The sequence below is a fragment of the Thamnophis sirtalis genome, unplaced genomic scaffold (genome assembly GCF_051295495.1).
Source record: "Thamnophis sirtalis isolate CommonGarterSnake01/CBP01778 unplaced genomic scaffold, rThaSir2_p1.2 scaffold_12, whole genome shotgun sequence".
NCBI classification, from domain to species: Eukaryota; Metazoa; Chordata; class Lepidosauria; order Squamata; family Natricidae; genus Thamnophis; species Thamnophis sirtalis.
Window position 1 is genome coordinate 32,331,463 of NW_028261392.1, and position 19,672 is coordinate 32,351,134.

General features: G+C 43.0%; 1 protein-coding gene across 1 annotated transcript in view; it reads right to left on the reverse strand.

The window, feature by feature from the left end:
• Positions 1–17,033, reverse strand: part of MRPS9 (mitochondrial ribosomal protein S9) — a 45,490-nt gene extending 28,457 nt beyond the window's left edge. Inside the window, exons 1-2 of the mRNA XM_014066947.2 lie at positions 16,825–17,033; positions 7,086–7,268 (exon numbers count right to left, since the gene is read on the reverse strand). Of these exons, the coding sequence (XP_013922422.2) occupies positions 7,086–7,268; positions 16,825–16,914 (273 nt within the window). The 5' untranslated portion in view covers positions 16,915–17,033. The remainder of the gene's footprint in view (positions 1–7,085; positions 7,269–16,824) is intronic.
• Positions 17,034–19,672: the final 2,639 nt, after the last annotated feature.

Below are 19,672 nucleotides of genomic sequence, written 5' to 3' on the forward strand. Positions count from 1 at the left end.
TCAATTCATTATTTGCAATCACTAGATTATGCTAACAAAACTCCTAGGAATTTTCTTCACATGCTGAATGAAGCTTGATTTTGACTTTCCCCCCTCTTCTTCTTCACAAGCCTTGAAATAAATCTGAACAACTGTTCAAGCCTACTGAATGTCCAGGCTTGCTTTATCCTTCTTCTGATGATCACATACCTTCTATCTTATTATTCCTTTCTTCTCTGGAAGAACTGTGAAGCTGAAAGTGTAAACTTTGCAATTGTATTTTAACTATGAAAAACTGAGCTTTGTGAAAAATAAATAATAAAAATCAGGAATATATTATGCATTTCTGACTGCTGTGGTACATGTTGCTTTGATTCAAGAGGAAATAGGAGCGCCTAAAACATTCTAAACATGCCCAACAAAAAATATTTTTACCCTTAGTAAATTAAACAACACGTATATATTCAAGCCTACATAATTGGCTATCATTATAAGGGTTTAAATGCTGCATGGCTCTGTAAGCATATGCGTCACACTGAGAAAGGGTGTTGGTACTTACCTGATACGCCTCTTCGCATAGTGGGGGAGGAGTATCCAGGATGGGTTAACCTTATCCTCTCGTTGATTGGACTGAGTCAGATAAGCTCTTGGTATATGCCCCTGGTCCACCAGGCACCGCCCAGTTATCGGCGAAGAACTCGATCCGACCCGTTGTGCCATCCACTCCAGACCTTTGTTATGCTTTCAAACTTTTTATTGAGTTATAACTTAAACATCCATCATAATACATGTTACATTATCATGTCAGGGAGGGTCTGGATACTCCTCCCCCACTATGAGAAGAGACTATCAGGTAAATACCAACATCCTTTCTCCATAATGAGGGGAGGAGTATCCAGTATGGGATGTACCAAAGCTAACATGTCCCTAGGGAGGGTAACATACTGAGGGAACATGGCCAAACTAAGCCTGTTGGGGTGTGTCCCCTGTCCTGTGAACCGCCTGTAATACCCTGCGACCAAACGAAGCCTGCGCTGAGGCAAAGGTATCCAACTTGTAGTTCCTCACAAAGGGTGAGGAGGAAGACCACGTGGCTGCTCTACATATCTCTGTTAATGATGCCTGCGTTGCCCAGGCCGCCGTGGTGGCCGCACTTCATGTGGAGTGTGCTTTGATGGGGCTCGGTGACTATATGCCCTGAGACTGGTAGGCCGTAGCAATGCAGGTCCTCAACCACCTGCCTATGGTGGTGGAGGTCACCTTCTTGCCCAGAGACCCCGGTTGGAATGAGACAAACAGGGCCTCGGACTTCCTATTCGGCCAGGTTCTTATGAGGTAAATCCTCAGAGCCCTTCTTACGTCTAAGGTGTGCCACTTCCTCTCTAGTGGAAAGGGTCTGGGCAAAAATTGGGCAAAATCAGCTCCTGTGACCTGTGGAAGCATGAACACACCTTAGGTATGAACGAGGGGTCCAACCGCAACACCACTCTGTCCTGGTGAAAAATGCAGGGGTCCTCCCTGGCAGACAGAGCCTGCAATTCTGATATCTGTCTGGCGGATGTGATGGCCACCAGAAACACCACCTTAAGGGTTAAAGACTTTAGTGACACTGTTCACAATGGCTCAAACGGGGGCCCCGTCAGATCGTCCAACATCTTGTGCAAGTCCCAGGAGGGGTACCTATGTACCATGGGTGGTTGAGGTTGGATGCCCCCTTCAGGAACTGCCTGACCAAGGTTGGTGAGTGAGAGTTTGGGCTCTGCCGCACAAAAGCACAGATGAGATGGCCGAGACTTGTCTCCTAATTGTGTTGGGAGCTAAACCCCTGTCCAGGCCTGCCTGGAGAAATTCCGGCACTAAGGGAACGGTGGCTCTCACTGGGTCCTGTCCCCAGGAGTTACACCATATGGAAAAGTCCCACCAGGTCATGCCATAAATGTGCTCCGTGGAGGGTCTTCAGGTGGCCTGGATAGTCTCTATTACCCTGGGGGAGAATCTTTCCTCCCTCAGGATGCTCCGCTCAACCGCCAAGCAGTTGGGGTTCTGGGTGCTCCAAAGACCCCTGACTGAGGGAGATCCTCTCCTGGGGGATCCTCCAAACTCTGCCCACCGAGAGCGATTGGAGATCTGCAAACCATGGCCTCCTGGGCCAGTGGGGGGCAATCAGCACCACCTCCGCCCCCTCCCGAATAATTTTTTGAATGACCCTGGGAATCAGGGGCAAGGGTGGATAGGCATAGAGAAGTCCCTGGGGCCACGGGCATCAGAGTGTCCGCCCCCCTCTGCCCCCTGTGTTTGGTACCTGGAGTAGAACCTCGGGAGTTGGGTGTTGAGAGGGGTGGCAAATAGGTTGACCTCCGGGTGACCAAAGCGGTCCGTCACCTCCCTGAAGATGGCCGGATGCAGTCTCCACTCCGAGTTGTCCACTTCTGCCCAGCTGAGTCAATCAGCTCTGATGTTGTCCACCCCCGCTATATGTTCTGCCTTTAAGGAGAGAACATTCCTTTCGGCCCACTGCCCAGCCTTTTGGCCTCCCTCATAAGGGCCCTCGATTTGGTCCCCCTCTGCCTGTTTAAGTGAGCCTTGGTTGCGATATTGTCCGTGAGGACAAGAATGTGCCTGTCCTTGACAGAGCGGTGGAACTGTACCAGGGCCATGCAGACCGCCCTGAGGTCCAACCAGTTGATGCTGTGAGTCAGTTCCAACTGGCTCCATTGTCCCTGCACTATCTGATCTTGCAGGTGGACGCCCCACCCAAACGTGGTGGCATCCGTGGTTACTGTCACCTGGTCTGGTGTTCTGAAGACTTCGCCCTTGGTTATCGCTGGGGACATCCACCAGATCAGTGAGCGGGAAACTTCTGCTGGGAGAAGGACCTTGGTCTGGGAACAGCTCCTGCACCTTCACTGGAAAGGCAAAAGGAACCATTGTAGGTCTCTGGTGTGGAGGCGAGCCCAAGGACAATGCCAATGGCGAAGACCATGGTACCTAGCAGTTGGACAAAGTGGCTAGGGACACCCTACCTCCCGTGACTACCTGGGTAGCTAGCCGTCTTGAGGAGAGTTGTCTTTCTGGTGACAGAAAAACCCTGCCTTCCTCTGAATCTATCAGAGCCCCTAGGTAGATTAGACTAGTGAATGGGTGGAGGTGGCTTTTGGTCAGGTTCACCAAGAACCCATGGTCCCTCAGGATTGTCATAGTGGTGTCTAGATCCCTTAGAGCCCCCTCAAAAGAGGATAACTGTATCAGCAGGTCATCTAAATAACATTGAATCCTGACTGGGATTTGTAACCTCCGTGCCTAATTATTTGAAACTGGGTAGATCTGGAAAAACTTTGGGGGGCTGGAAAGGAACTCCAGTGACAGATCATGCCTAATGGTGTTCTGTACCCACTTATCAGATGAGGAGCGATCCCAACGATCAGCGAAGTACACCAAGCGCCCCCCGATGGGAGATGAATTGGGTTGGAATTAGTTTTTGCGGAAGGAGCGCCCCCTGCCGCCTCCTCCACCCCCTCGAAAGGGCCGCTTCTGCTGCCTGCCTCTCTGCTGTCTATCTGGGTATCTCTGCCTGGCAGAGAAACCCCCCTGGTACTGCCTGGCACCTGAGTACCCCGCATCTGAGCCCCTGAAAGAATCCTGACCCCGTAAGGAGGACCCAAAGTCTTGTCCCCAGGAGTAGGACCGTCTGGGGTAAGGTGCCGCCCTAAACTGTCCCTTCTTGGGAGCAGTGGGAAGCACCTTCCGCTTGTCCTTGTTCTCGACTAGGTAGGGGTCCAGAGCTGCCCCAAAAAGGGCATCTCCTGTGAAAGGAGCAGATTCCAGGTGCCACTTGTGGCATAAATCTGCCTGCCACTGTCTCAGCCACAGCAAACCTATGAGATGCAATGGCTGAAGCGATCGCCCTAGAGGCAAACCTGGCTGCGGACAAGGTGGCGTCCACTGAAAATTGGATGGCTGCCACCAGTTTGTTGATGTCCTGGTGCGCTCTGACCTCGGTGATGGGGATCCGCTGCTGCAGCTCCTGTAGCCAAAGTAAGGAAGACCGGTTGAAGAAGGAGGCGGCGGTGGCTGCCTTCACTGTCCAGGCAGCTGCTTGATGCCCCCTTTGGAGGGTGAGGTCCGCCTTCTTGTCCTCCAACTTCAGAGCCTCCTCTGGTTCCCCTGGCAGATTAGTGGGGGTATGCAGTACCAATACTGAAGCATCGATGGAGGGCTGAGATAGCACCCCGGCCATGTCCCGGTCCACATTGAAGAAAGTTTTGGCTGTGGATGTGGGCGTGGGTCCTGCTGTGGGGGCTGCCCATTGGCGCTTGACCAACTCAAGAAAGGCCTTGAGGGTTGGCAACATGTCGGTCTCAATGGCCTGCTCATCAAAGATGGTTTCTGCAGAGAACCCCTGGTGTTGAGGGGGTGCTTCTGCTGCTCTGTTTCAGAGCTTGGCGGCTGCCTTGGTCTTGAACAGGAGTGACTTATACAATGAGGGCTGGAACAACCCGGTGAAGGCCGGCTTAGGAGGGTGCCACCTGAGGCTGCATTTGTGGCTGCTGAAATGCCGCTCTCATGCATTGCTAGAAGGCCTGCATCATTAGGTCCTGAAAGTTGGAGACCCCTGTGGGGGGTAGCTGGCTGAAACCCATGCCCACCTGTGCGGGGGGGAAACCCAGAGGTGGTAGCCTCGTGGGCAAGGCTGGACCCAGTGAAGCCGTACGTGGGGGGGATTGCCACACCTGAGGAAGACCCCAAAGACCCGATGTGTCAATAGGGATCCTTGCATGCAATGTGGGTGCCTCCCCTGTGGCCTGCCTGTTGCAGGGACTCCAGGGACCTTCCCCTTCTGTCCCAGGCCTGGGATGGACTTCAGGCCACTTGCCTTCTTGTAGAGCTGCTCCAGCTTCCTGTGCCTTCGCCTTTCATACTTAGAGGGTTTGGAAGGCTTGTGACCACCCTCTGCCTCCAGCTCCGCCCTGGGGGAAAGGTGCTTTTTCTTGTCTCTAGCCTTTGTTTCCCCCCCCCCTCTGTGCAGCCTCTGGGTTGGTCACTAACCTGGGTTAATCCTCCGCCCCTCTGGTGAGGCTGCTGCTGTCGCTGCAGGTAATTGGGTCCTGCCAATCTCCTCGTTGCCGCTGGGTGCCGCCATCTTGGAACACGTGGCTCCTCCTGGCTTCAAGATGGCGCCCACGCCAGGAGACAAAGGACACCTCTTTTAAATCTCTTCTTCTGGCGGTTTGTGCTCTGAGGAGCTGCCGCGTGCCCCTGCCACCAGTTTTTCCTCCTTCTGCCTCTTTCTGGCGCTGCTAGCAGCTTGGCTCTGCCCGTGGATCCCCCTCCAATGAGGTGGGTCACGTGGACAATGGCGTGGGCACTCCGCAGAGTTTGGAAAGCTGTGCTTCACTGCTCGACCCTGCGGGGAGCAGCAGGGCACTCTGGCGCCCAGCAGAGTTTCCGTGGCGAGGCTCTTCTTCTGGGTGGGAATCCAGTGCCGCCCTCACTTGCCAGTAGACTGATTCACGCCCCGCGGCGCTTGAGAAGCCGCGGCTAGCCACTCAACCCTGTGGGGAGCGGCGGAGAGCCTCCGCGGCCGGGCTTGCCTTTAGAAGGCTTGTGCCCTTTGTCTCCTGCTTGCCAGGCAGATTTCTTTTTCTGAGTGATACTTGTCTCACTCAGAGGCCTGGGCAGTGTGCCGCCCCAAGGGGGCTTTTTGCAGACCTTTTTCCAGCTCTGGGAGCTGTCCAGCTCGCTTGCGGCTGCTGCTGTAGGTAGACGACTTATTCCTTTTCCTTTCTTTAAAATTCATCTAAATTATCAGAGATCCAGGATGGCAAACCATCCAGTTGAGGGACTGAGTTGATAACTGGGCAGTGCCTGGTGGACCAGGGGCGTATACCAAGAGCTTATCTGACTCAGTCCAATCAACGAGAGGATAAGGTCAACCCATCCTGGATACTCCTCCCCTCACTATGGAGAACAATGGAATTCTATATAAATATGGCTTCATGCTGGTGTACTTAGCAGAAAGGTCAAAACTTGAGCCACACTGTTAATAAACTGTAAAATGATCTGAGTAGAAAATCTCTCCTTTTGTTGAAGTCCCATGAGAATTCAGTTTCAGATATTAGAATTGTATACCTTCTATCAAACCACATGCATGAATCTTTCAGCAGTCATTTAAAAAAAGAAAGAAAATACATCAACAGAATTAAAAGATATACAGTAATTTAAAAAAAATGAAATGAAAATAAAATATAAGAATTGCCTTGCTAAAAAAAAAAAAAAAAGAATACCAGCATAGTATTTAGTTTTCAATAATAGCCAGTTAGATGTTTTCCAGTGCTAAGAGACAGAGTACAATGATAATATTTCCTTATTTGTCCCACCATTCCTTCCATCTTTAGAAGTATGTGGAAGTTAAATTATCATCAAACCAAGCGACCTATGCCTTAGTCTGATGGTCAACTATAAAAATCATTAAAAAAAGAATGAGGGAGAATTAGGTTATAACCTAGCACAAGTAATACTAAAAATACATTTACAGGCTTTTGGCTCACTACCCAATACTTAATGAAATAAGAAATTAAAATAAAACGAAAGTCTAGTTTTAGGCATATTTGCTCAGAAATAAATTCCCATGGATCAACCGCTAAAGTAGGGTACAATAGCTGCTGCCCAAAACTTTGGTCTTAGGGAAAGGTCACTTGAGTTGCTGGCTGTTATAGTATCACACGTGAACACCCCCCAGCATAAATATACCTAGCAGGTCAAATTATAGATAAATGCTTCAAAATGCTATATAAAGCCCAACAGTGGTTCTTAACGAACTCAGATCAAGGGGATTATCCATTAGTAGTTTTAAAAAGAACCTGCTGTGCTTTAGCAAGATAGAGTATAGAGTTCTACCCTGTGAAGCCTGACCTTGCACAGTAGTAGGGGTAGAATCTCTATTCAAAACCATCGCTGTAATGTTTTCTATGTACAGTAGCATTCTCTGGTATGCTGACAGTTCGATTAAAATTCACAGAGAGCTGAGGGACTCATGCTGAAGCAAAGAGCTTTCAATTCTGAAGCTCTGCAGTAAATTACTTCTCCAACTGCGCAACCATACTTACATCAATATCCTCTTGGGTAAAACTTTCTGGATCTTCTCCCATCATGTTAGCTAAATGTCTCTTTCCTATGTTGAACTCTTCAATCTGTTTTTTAATAAAAGATTCTGTATATTTTTTAGGTCCTGGAGGAGCATTACTTTTCTTCTGGGATGCTGAAGTGCTAATGCAGATTAGCCTTACCATCTAAGAGGAAAAAGCACAAAGAAGCTTTTAAAAAACAGAAGCATTCATTAATGTCTGAAGATACATGAGACAACAATTATGCTGAATTTAAAGAAGACTTGTATTCATTAGTACATAGATTAGACTTTATCTATATAGATATATATATATCACTCTAATTTGATGATGAAACAAAGAGGATAATAAATACATTGTGTACACACACATGCATACCGCTGCACTCATCTACATATAAGGAAAATATGTTACAGTTCAACCACAGGCAGCCACTTTGGAGACAAGGATCACAAGTAATATTTTGGATGGTTGAGGGAGATAAAGTTTTGAAGATTTTTTTTAAAGCTTCATGTGTTTTTTAAACTACATGTTTTGTCTTTTTTTTCTTTTATCTGAAAATCAGATAACTTAGTGTTACCATATCTAGATTGCAAAAATCTAGATAGTCACTACATGGCCTAAAAGAGATGCAGAAAACTTTTGCTTGTTGCTGCCATTTAATAGTTATCTTGATTTTTGCAACTCAGATAATGTTACGTTTTTTTCCTCATGTCATTGTGGACACAAGTTTTGGAAACCCTACCTACACTGTCTACCCGAGGTTTAGACCAAAGAAATTTTACTTTGAGTTGGGGAGCTTGTAAATCAAATAAATAAATAGCAATAGCACTTAAGACTTATATACCGCTTTACAGTGCTTTACAGCCCTCTCTAAGCGGTTTACAGAGTCAGCATATTTCCCCCAACAATTTGGATCCCCATTTCATACCCACATCTACATGTGAGCAATGCTTTTATTGTATTAATAACAATCAAAGTAACACAAAGTAAATGTGGGGCAAAATTGAGCTCAATGGTGATTGTAAGTCAAAGACATGCCAGTTGCTAAGTGCCTGAATTTTGACCATGTGGCCATGGGGATGTTGCAGTAGTGGACTGGTTGTAAGTTATTTTTCAGTGTTGTTGTAACTTCAATCAATCACTAAACCAGTGGTAGTCAACCTGTTCCCTACCACCCACTAGTGGGCGTTCCAGCTTTCATGGTGGGTGGTAGGGATTTTGTCCGATACTGAAGCACTTTCCTTTTTTTTAATTTAATTGACTTTTTTAAAAAAATTCATAGCATTATTTAAAAAAATTCATTAGGTTTTCATAAAATCACCATTACCGTGGAACCGGTGGGCGGTTAGAAAATTTTACTACTAACAGAGATACAAAAGTGGGCGGTAGGTATAAAAAGCTTGACTACCCCTGCACTAAACAAATAGTTAACTTCTCTCACTATCGCACCTCATAAAACGATCTATTCAGAAGAGAATCTGTTTGTACCTTCCCCATATAAATGTGTAGATGAGAATGCTACTAAGTAATCTTATTTTTATGGACAAGGTTGGGTGAAAATATTTTTTGTTAATAAAAATCAATTACACTGAGTTGCAAAATCAGCATGCAAATTTAAAAGACACTCTAGTAACTGGCTGGTTTGGACTTGCCCAAGACAAAAATGATTTTTTCTCCATGCTTGTTCCTTTGTTATTCCATATAATAAATAAAGATTAAAACAATAGTATTTTGAATTAATTTAACATCATGAACCAGACCAGAGCCATTGGAAATGGGTAGCCAATAAATTTAAACAAACAAGCAAATGGGCAGATAGAACTGGAAGGCCTTAATATCTGAGGGAGGCTACCACGAACACAGCTACTTTAAAAAAATGTGCTGCAGAAAATGTAGAAATAAAAATTAGCTTTGTTAAAAAAAAACTTGTAATCTAGAAATGCTTCCTTTAGTTTTTACCTTACTCATAATGTGTGTGCCCTGCAGCAAATCCTCAGTAAGAAATTCATGTGAAAAGTTTTTTTGAAGCTGAACTGAACAAATCTGTGTATGATTCAACAAATCTTCATATAAAATAATGAAATTCCTATTGCTCATATTTCAATATTAAATATTCATGGACTTGGAATTATAGGAAACTAGTAGCAGTATTAGTACTACTAGTAGTAAATATTAATACTTTTAATAGCAACCTTCTAACACGAGCATACTACAAATAAATATGGTAGCAAGATTAATGATTGCTTGAAAAATACCTGGCATCTGCCTTGTAAATGAATTCTCATTAAGGGCGATTCTAATAAATAAACTTTGTGTTTGGAACAGATGTCACAGTGAAGCAAGTTACCATTTATTTTCGCAAACTGCCTGCCTCGTACACTAAGGCATGACTCATTTATGTGGTCCTATTGAAAATAACTAATAATCAGCCAAAGTGTACCTGTGAGAGGTTGATAAGTATGTGCAGAGAAAGGAAGACTGTTGTGTGTACTGCTTCTAGAACACAAGCGCCTATGGGAGGGCAATAAGGGGGTTACTTAAGATTTTATTGCTACTAAAAATCAAGATACTTAGGATGCCAAATTTCACCTCAACAGCTCAATCTATCACATATTTACTTTAATGAGCAGCTATAAAAGCAATGGACAGTTCTTGCACTGATTCTGCATTTTTTTCTGAATTCTGGTATTATTTATTCTGAAAGAAGTTTAAAGGCAAACAATTTGTAAAAGACAATCTTAGTAATAAATGCTTGATGCAGGAATTGTTTGTATCACTTTTCTTCAACTTGTCCTTCTCCAGACATTTTGGATACAGCATTTTTACTGTGTTGGGCATTAGTTACTGTAGCTATACTAAAGCGCCTAGACAGAAGGTCTAAGTCAAGGAAAGATGAACAGTAGAACTGTATCAGAAGTTGCTAATTGCTTCTTTACAACTTCAGATGAGGACTTTTGAGCATTTTTCTACCACTTACCATCTAGACCTAGAAAGTCCACTTAAAAATCCTGATTCAGAAGCTGAACAATTTATCCCGTCCCTCTTAAAACCCTAGTGCATCATAGCAAGTACACTTCCGGCTCAAAACAATGATTCTCAAAGGCAGTTATCTTCCAGCTTTTGTGGAAGATGGCAAGATATGGCTAGACAGATTTGTTTTTCTTTTACCAAGTTAATCAGTGGGTAAGACAACTGTAATTTCAATCAAGCACTCTGCCAAAAGAACAGAAGAAGCACTGGCAAAGCAGTAATGGCTCAAGCTTGGCATGGAGCCATCTTCATGCACTTCTTTATTTGTCCTGTGTTCATATTAACAAAGCTTCTCAGCAGTCTAATTATTCTATAAACAGATTATTGAAGTTGTCTCCATGGAAAGAAACAAGTGAAGAATGCCCACAGAACTTGGAGGATGCAATTTGGCTGCTATATCCGACAGACTAAGCTAAACAATTCAGAAAATATGCCCATTCAGCTGATACTTTCTGGATAGTACTGGACACATATCCATTTTATTTCTCTTCTCTGCAGAATTTTAAATATATCTTTTCCAATATAAATTAAATTGATTTTAATGAAGCAAATATAGAAGTAAAGTTGCTGTATTTGCTAAGTATGACTTAGGGAAATAGACGAGAGAAATTGATTTTAGTTCCAGAAGGATTGGGACTATGCTTCATCCTAAAATTACATTAGGGGACATCACACTTTACAACTGCATTGCTTAGTGATGGAAATTTTGGTCCCACTTACCACTATTGACAATTACTTGTACTATATGACATTTATTGGCAGTCAATATAGAAGCCACGTACACATTAAAAAAAGGGTAAAGGTTTCCCTTGTCCGGTCACTGCTCATATCAGTTTCCTAGCCTAGGGAGCCAGCATTGCCCAAGGACACTTCCATGATCATGTGGCCGGCATAACTATACGCAGAGGCACATGGAACACTGCTAACTTCCTTCAGAAGTGGTGCCTATTTATCTACTTGCATTAGTGTGCTTTCGAACTGCTAGGTTGGTAGGAACTGGGGCAAATAATCCTGTTGTGCAGCGCTTGAATCTCACATTGCCAAACTCCCAGTCAACAAACCCAGAGTCTTAACCGCGGCTACATCACTTTCCAAGGATATGTCCTCAAAATGCCACCTCTAATTTATAATAGGCCCATGGCTAAAGCAGTGTAAATAATGTTTTAAGTGTTCCATCATGAAAGAATTATTTCATGTTATATTATTTCTCACGTTATGTCAGCAAAAGACTTCCCATGTTGATAAGCTAGTGAACATAGAGGAAGTGGACAAGGTTGGGGACAGCAATTTATTCAGTTCCTATTGGTTCTTTGGGTCTGCTGTGAGATGATCCCCTTCTTTGGGTTGATCAGCTATTTTGATGATTTGCAGTACTGTTTTATTTGTGGAGGAGACCAGAATTCCCAGTTGCTGCAAACATTTTCTTTGTATGTTGTGTGCAATTCCCATAAAGATAACATAACTGATTGATATAAAAGTACTTGCTGCCTCAACCAATGAATGGTGCAATTTAAAACAACTGAGAGATAGACATTGCACTTTTTGCTCTAGAATAAAATTTCCATTGTGCTATATAAGGTAGTAGTCCAGAGACCCTTCTTTTTGTTGTAAGGATAGAAGGTGGGAAGAAGGTTGGGAGAGTAGAGAGCTCTTTTGCTCTGGCAGTAAAGGAGATCATAATCATGGCTTGCACCGCTACTTTATGCACTGTATTTTGAAGAGAAGGATGAACACAATGACAGCAAAACCATCTTCTCGACTTCCAGCATTTCAACTTATCTAGTGCCTTCACAAATCCAAAAGACTACTAGATGGCAAGCAAGGCATAAAAACATTCAAAGTCTTTGCTGTTGAACGGATGAGTGCTGGATAGATCAATAAGCATTTTGGAAAAAAATGTGTGGATACAATTGATAGCCCATCTCTCAACTGTAGTTCCCTAATGTCTGAAGACCCCAAATACACCTAAATAGCAGCTATATCTGACCAACAGAAATCAGGGTGACCATAAGATTGCCATCATGAGAAACAAACCTTTGCTGCTATCTAATGGTCTGAGCTGAGGGCTAAAGGCAACAGCCCCTGTGGGAAAAGAAAACAGAACAGAATGCTGAGGACTGCCTTGATCATGTATCAGGGCAGCAATTAGTGGCAGTTTTCCCCACGTTTGGCATTTGTGACTCGGGCTTTCTGTGGGTTCTCAGAATTTGACAGAAAACTTGGTACAAAACTCCTCTTTAGACTTTTATTTAAAGAACAGCATCTAGTTTTATTTTTATGCAAATTCATTTCCAAGTTCATTTATAATAATCTTGAATTCAAGATTATTAGTTATAAATAATACCTAATTCATTCAATAACTAATTTATTCTCATAATTCATTTTAGTATTACCAACTATGCACTGCTTCCTTAGACCAACAGGTGATCTAGATCTATATTATGTGCTTGCCATAATATAATATGGACTGCAAAGCAATAAACAGAGTCAATGATAAAAGCTTCATATAGATTTACTATAGATAAACCTTTATGAAAAAAATCCTGGGCTATGTATCGAATGCTAAACTATATTTACAATAAGATCAAGATTCCAATTCCTTTCTTCTATTCACAAGGTGTTAAAAGGCTAGAAATCACCCTCTTTTAAGAGAGAGAGACAGTTCTAATTGTCTCTTGATCTGACAACAGACAACTCTGATTTCAGATTTTGTGTGAAAACTATCTCTTACATTAGTTTGTGCAGGTTTTCCTCTTTTTGAAAATAATTACATTAAATATTTATAAATCTAAATATACTGAAGCTTCAGTTACACCACTCTGTCTTGTTCTTAGAATATCCTGATGGCATACTTTTTGTCTGTTAAGTTTGTCCGGAACCTTTTCTTTGTGCTTTCTTTTCATTTTCTGTACGTGTCCTTGTTTTCAGATCTTTGTGAAAGCTTATCTTTAAGCAAGGTACTCTGGCTTCATTTAATGTCCTTTTTTATATAGAAATTCCTTGCAATTGTATATCAGTATCATCGTCTTTATAAACTCTCATTCACTCTGAGCTCCTTTATTCATTATCTTTTCCTATCATTGATTCCTACTTGTTATAATTCTATAATATAATGTATTATCTATTTTTAAAATTCAATACAGATTTGATTATATTAAACTTCTCTTTAGCATCAAGACCTGTAGCACTGCAAGGTCACTTTTCTCCAAAATTCCTGCTACTTCCACTTTTTCAACTGAATCTGCTTTACTGATTACTATTGTAAAGAATAGCTTAACCTTTTTGTCCCTTCAAACTCCATTCCTTAAATCAGGAATACATCTTGGAAGAATATGCTTGGTATGATTTTTCTCGCTATAATTTTCATCACTACATTTTCATGCATCCTTGAAAGATCTAAAATTTGTTTTTGGAAGTTTCTCACCCTTCTTCTCTTTAGTTCAGCAGGCAATGGTAGAAACTACAACAACATTACTTTTATTTGTTCCTTCATTTATTTAATTCTGATAATCCCTACAAGATTGCCAAATTCATGTATGTGGATTTCTGAGCAGGAATGAATTACTGTATTTTTCAAAGTATAAGACACACTCCCCTCCTCTAAAAGAGGGTGAAAATTTGGGTGTGTCTTATACACCGAATGTAACACCAGCCACCTGCCGCCCCCATCCTTTGGCCTCTGCCTCCCAGCAATTTGCCTCCTTGTAGCAAGCAGCCTGTTTCAGTTTCAGCACAGCTTGATTAGCACAAGCAGCTGATTGCTGGTTGGATCAGCCTCCCGACCATCAGCTGTTTCAGGCTGTGGGGATTGCCATTGCCTAGTGCTGCCTCTACGCGCTCCATTTTCAGCCTCCGCGCAGCCCATTTTCTGCACATTCTGATCCCCACCACCCAGAATGGGGGGGGAAATGGGTGTGCGGAGGCTGAAAATGGAATACAGAGGCTGAAAATGGGGCGCATGGAGACCGCAATAGGCTATGGCAATCCCTGCAGCCTGAAATAGATCCAACCAACAATCAGCTGCTTGTGCTAATCAGGCTGTGCTGAAAGTGAAACATGCTGTTTGCTGCAAGGAGGCAAATTGCTGAGAGGCAGAGGCAGATTTTTTTTTCTTGTTTTCCTCCCCAAAAGGTAGATGCGTTTTATACTTCGGAGTGTCTTATACTCCAAAATATATGGTATTTTTAACCTATTGAAAAAGTTTCCCCTTTCTACTGCTACTGTTCCTTTTGAACAAAGTTTTGTACTGTACTGTATATACTTGAACTGCTACAGGTAGATTTACAATAGTTCATTTAGTGACTGTTCAAAGTTACAATGGCATTGAAAAAAGTGACATGACTATTTTTCAGTTATGACTTTTGCATCCATCCCCATACTCATGCGATCAAAATTCTGATGCTTGGCAACTGGTTCCAATATATGACCATTGTTGTGTCTCAAGGTCATGTGATCACCTTTTGCAATCTTCTGACAAGCAAAGTCAATGGGGAAGCCAGATTCACTTAACAACCAGCTTCCTAACCTATCTAACTGCAGTCATTCACTTAACAACTCTGGCAAAAAAAGGTCTTAAAATAGAGCAAAACTCACTTAAATATTTCACTTAACAGAAATTTTGGGCTCGATTGTGGTTGCAAGTTGAGAACTATTGTATATTCCAGTCATAAGAATCATCTCAATCAGGTTTCCACGGTGATCTATTAAATCACATTTACTCTGGGTATGAAGATCTCAAGTTCAAGTTGGCTACATTTTGACCATCATTGTATAATGTTGAATATAAATTGTATAACTTTATAAGCCAGTGAGGTTTCATTCCCCCACAGAATGGTTTTAGAAGGCCGATTTCAGCAATTCTACAATTCTTTGTGAAATTTTTATATCACACATTTCACTTCTTGCCCCATTCACTTTTCAAATTTAGTTTAATACTTGCTAATCATGCTGGCCATATTTGCCAAAACACTTTGCCAGTCCTTCTGAAGTGTACTGTTTTATTCATTCATTCATTCTATTCATATAGCTGCACATCTCAGTTTACATGACTCTAGACAACTTACAACACACAGACGAATATCAAAAGTAATAAAAACCAAATACATAAGAGCAGGCACAAACTAAAGTATTAGTCACACAACCAGAAGACAGGCTGTAACTCATGCTTAGGATCCCAGGTCCAGGCATAAAGTCAAATTTTCAAGGCCTTACAAAAGGCCAGCAGGAATGGGATAACCTAATCTCAGAGGATGATGATATTCCAAAGGTTTTAGAAAAGGCTCTCCTTCTGGGCCCACCACCCAACAAATACTGGGGAGCATGCCTTTCAGACAGATAGGGTTGGATGGGTAGAGATGGTCCTGTAAGTAATCTGGTCCTATGTATGTCATGATGGACTTAAATAACAACCACTTTGAATTGCAAAATAGAAGCCAATGCAACTTGTTCAGCAGTGATGCCACATATGCCAAGAAACTGGCACCCGTAATTGCTTGTGCCTTAGGAGCCACCCAATTGTTTCAGTCACCAGCCATGAATTAGATTCTGTTTTTCTGCCCCAAGAAAAAGTCTTCAGTCTTAACAGTATAGATTTCCAACTCTACCAATATTTTTAAAAAACACATACATTTGGCTCTGCAACCAAACAAGACAGACACAGACTTCAATGGATAATTAGAACTGCAGAAAAAACAACTGCTACCAACCTACCTATACTGCAAGTCAAAGAACGCTGTGAAAATATCTACCGACCCCTCACATCCTGGACATAAATTGTTTCAATTTCTACCCTCAAAACGACACTATAGGACACTTGATAACCAGAACAACTAGACACAAGGACAGTTTTTCCCGAATGCCATCACTCTGCTAAACAACTAATCCTCACAACACTGTCAAATAATTTACCAAGACTGTATCACGATTATTCTTCTCTTCCTTCCTAGTACCTATCTCCTGCCACTTATGACTATAACCATGTTGCTTGTATCTTTAAATTTTATATTGTTTTATTTGTTTCCTAGTATAATTTGATTGCTTATTAGTAGCCTATGTCTATCACTAAGTGTTGTGTCTTATGATTCTTGATGAATATATTCTATTTTATTTTTCTTTATGTACACTGAGAGTATACACACCAAAGACAAATTCCTTGTGTGTCCAATCACACTTGGACAATAAAGAATTCAATTCAGTTCAGTTCAGTTCTATTCATAGACTTGATGGAGCAGCACAGAAATCTTGAAAGCATGCATCCGTGGCCTTTTATCTTTTGCAAAATACATCATGACCTTCTATCATCCCCTTGCAAACTTATCTGTTTTGAACGGACGTTGCAGGTAGACACCTGGCATCCCCAGATATGACATTTCTGCCTACAAATGACGGTCCTAAAACCAGCAACCCCCGAGACATTAAAGGTTCCCCTACTTCAGAAGTGCTGCCTCCCGCGCATGCGGACAGCCATATTCACCAGGAAGGTATTAAAGCGGCGGCAGCGGAGGCTTGGAGAGAAGTCCCGGCTTGGCTCTGCTGGACCGCCGTCCCAAGGTCAGACATTCGGGGTGGAAGGGACTGAAGTCAAAATCAGCCCAGAGCTTTCAGGCATTGCGGCTACACGGGAAGGCGGCGCTGCGACGCCTTCGGTTCTATCGCATGCCACGGCTTAGCCCCGCCCCCCGGACCTTACCTTCGAGCCCACCAGCAGCTTTCTCGCTTTGACCGCTGTGCTCCAGCTGCGGCCCCTCGCCAACACGCGCCCAAACGCCACGGTTGCCATGCTAGGGGGAAAGAAGGAGGGGGGGAGGGGAAGAAAGAGGGAGAAGAAAGCGCCTCCCCGCTTCCCTCGTTATGTGTAGGCTTCAAAGCGCGCGCGCGGGCGCACGCGCAGCTCCCAAAGACGCTTGGTTAGTGGGCGGGGCGAGGAAGATCGGAAGGGCAGCTAGGACAAGGCAATCACGTGACGCTCCTGCTTACGTCACGTCTGGCTGGGTCTTCGCGCGCTCTTTAAAGCGAGAGAATTCCAGCTTTCTGTTCGCGCCTACCAATGACGGTCCTGAAACCAAGAACCCCCGAGACATTAAATGATTCCCATACTTCAAAAGGACTGTGTCATGGAGCACATTCCAAGAGGTTACGCTGCACACGCACATACAAAATCTATGGACAAAGTGTCCCCTTTCCTTTTAGGCTCTTTTCCTTTGTATTTCGCTTTAAAAAAAGTGATTAAAGGTTGTGTTTCAGTGAAGTTTCAGGGTTTCTTTGCCAGAACTTTAGACGTCAGACAAAAATATTTGTGAGCATACACATTATGAGAACTCTCCCGTGGAGGTTCATGGAGGATTAGAATAGTTTTGCAACATCTTTTTTTTTAAAACTCAGGCTTTTATTTATTTTGTTTTATTAAACTTTGAAAACATAATTAAAGGTAAAGGTTCCCCTTGCACATATATGCTACTTGTTCCCAACTGTAGGAGGCGGTGCTCATCTCCATTTCAAAACCGAAGAGCCAGCACTGTCCAAAGATGTCTCCATGGTCATGTGACCGGCATGACTAAATGGCGAAGGCACACAGATTGATGTTACTTTCCCCCAAAGGTGGTCCCTATTTTTCTACTTGCATTTTACATGCTTTCGAACTGCTAGGTTGGCAGAAGCTGGGACAAGTAATGGGAGCTCGCTCCGTTATACATCACTAGGAATTCAAACTGCCAACCTTTTTGATCGACAAGCTCAGAGTCTTAGCCACTGAGCCAGCACATCCCCTGGAAAACATAACTAATACATATCTAATGATGATCTTCCTTGCATTTTCCTGGGAGGGGGGGTGTCTGCTTTTCAAATAGCAAATACTATTTAATATGATTGACTGCAGCATCTGAGTCCTAATGGGTGATCTTCATACCTGCATCAATTGTATCCTGCCACCCTTGCTTTAGTCTATCCCCGAAAATAAGACAAGGTCATATTTTCTTTTGACCCCCAAAATTAACACTTGGCCTTATTTTCGGGGAGGTCTTATTATTTTTAAGGTGCCTGAGGCGGCAAGCGTGATCACCTCATGGCTGCTCCTGTGTTGTAATATTTTCAGGGAGGGCTTATTTTCGGGGGAGGGCTTATTTTAACACATGCACTCAAAAGCCCAATTGGGCTTATTATCTGGGAAGGTGTTATTTTCAGGAAAACAGGGTAGGTATTTTCCATTGGTGTTAAAGTAGAAGGCAATGCGTGTAACAGTGTGGGAGTGCTGCTCGTAAGATCTGGCCATACCACTATAGGTGTTTTTCCTGCATTTCCTTTGTAATTGGTACAACACTCATCTGCTAATGGTTTGTGTTGTTGGGTGGTCAAAAAAGCATAATGACCAACACAGCATTCATGGAACATAGAGGCATTCACTACTTTGGTGGTTGGCCAGCACTCAGCACCACACAGTGCTACTGAGCAAATCATCATTCTGTATACTTCAGTTTTAAATGATTTGGGATTCGCCTATCACAGAGTACTCCAGTAATCTTTGATCACAGCCATGTTTTGTTCACTCATACACACACTCCTCCATCATTGCCACAATTGCTTTGCAGTTGGGACCCTACATAATGGAAGGAGTTTGTCTTCACTAGATCTTCACTGCTGATCTAAATGGTGAAGATGCTTGGACTACTCTCCAGATACTTGGTGGTCTTGATATTGAAGTGCAAACTGAAGTGGCTAAAAAGATTGATTGTTCAATGTCTGGACAGTGTTACAGTGATGGCTGCAAGAAAGACATTTTCGATGTAGAGTAAGACCCAGGGGACACTATGGTGCAGATCTTATGATGGAATCTATGATGAGAATGAACAACAGTGTTAGTCCCAAGACTCCATGAGAAAGTTTCTGGAAAGGCCAGCACATCTCACTTAGCTGCAGATATTAACGCAGAACATTGTACTTATTTTATGAGTAGCTTGTACACATCATGGTCATGTAGTACGTACCATCACCTGATGTGGAACATATTTAAAATATTTTTCTAGGTCAAGGAATCCAGATGTAATTGCTTTTTCTTTTCTTGATGCTTTTCTATGAGCATGTGGGTCATAAAAATGGCAGTGGTATACAAGCTTTGGACAAAACTGCACTGGTCTATATTGATTTCAGTGATATCACAGGAGCTGATTAAATATGTGCTCAATAATTTTCATTGTGTAAGACAACAGGGATTAGTAATTGCAGCAATCACCTATTTTTGAAGAGGGAAACTTGTGGTCTACTCAACAGGCACATGGCCACAAACCATAGCATAGCATTGAAGAAGCTACTGTAGTCAGTCATTCAATTGCTCTGTGGTGAAATTCTTTCGACTTCCAAACACCTACTGATGGATTGCCTATGCCAGGTACTTTCAAATTCTTCGTAGCTTTAGTAAACTCTTCAAATGTAATACACAGGGCTGGGCCAACCTTAGCCAAGCCATCAGGCATTGGTGGGTGTGGAAATTTGATATTAGAGATTTTGCCACAGTGCTGCTGCTAGCATTGTAGAATTTTAAGCTT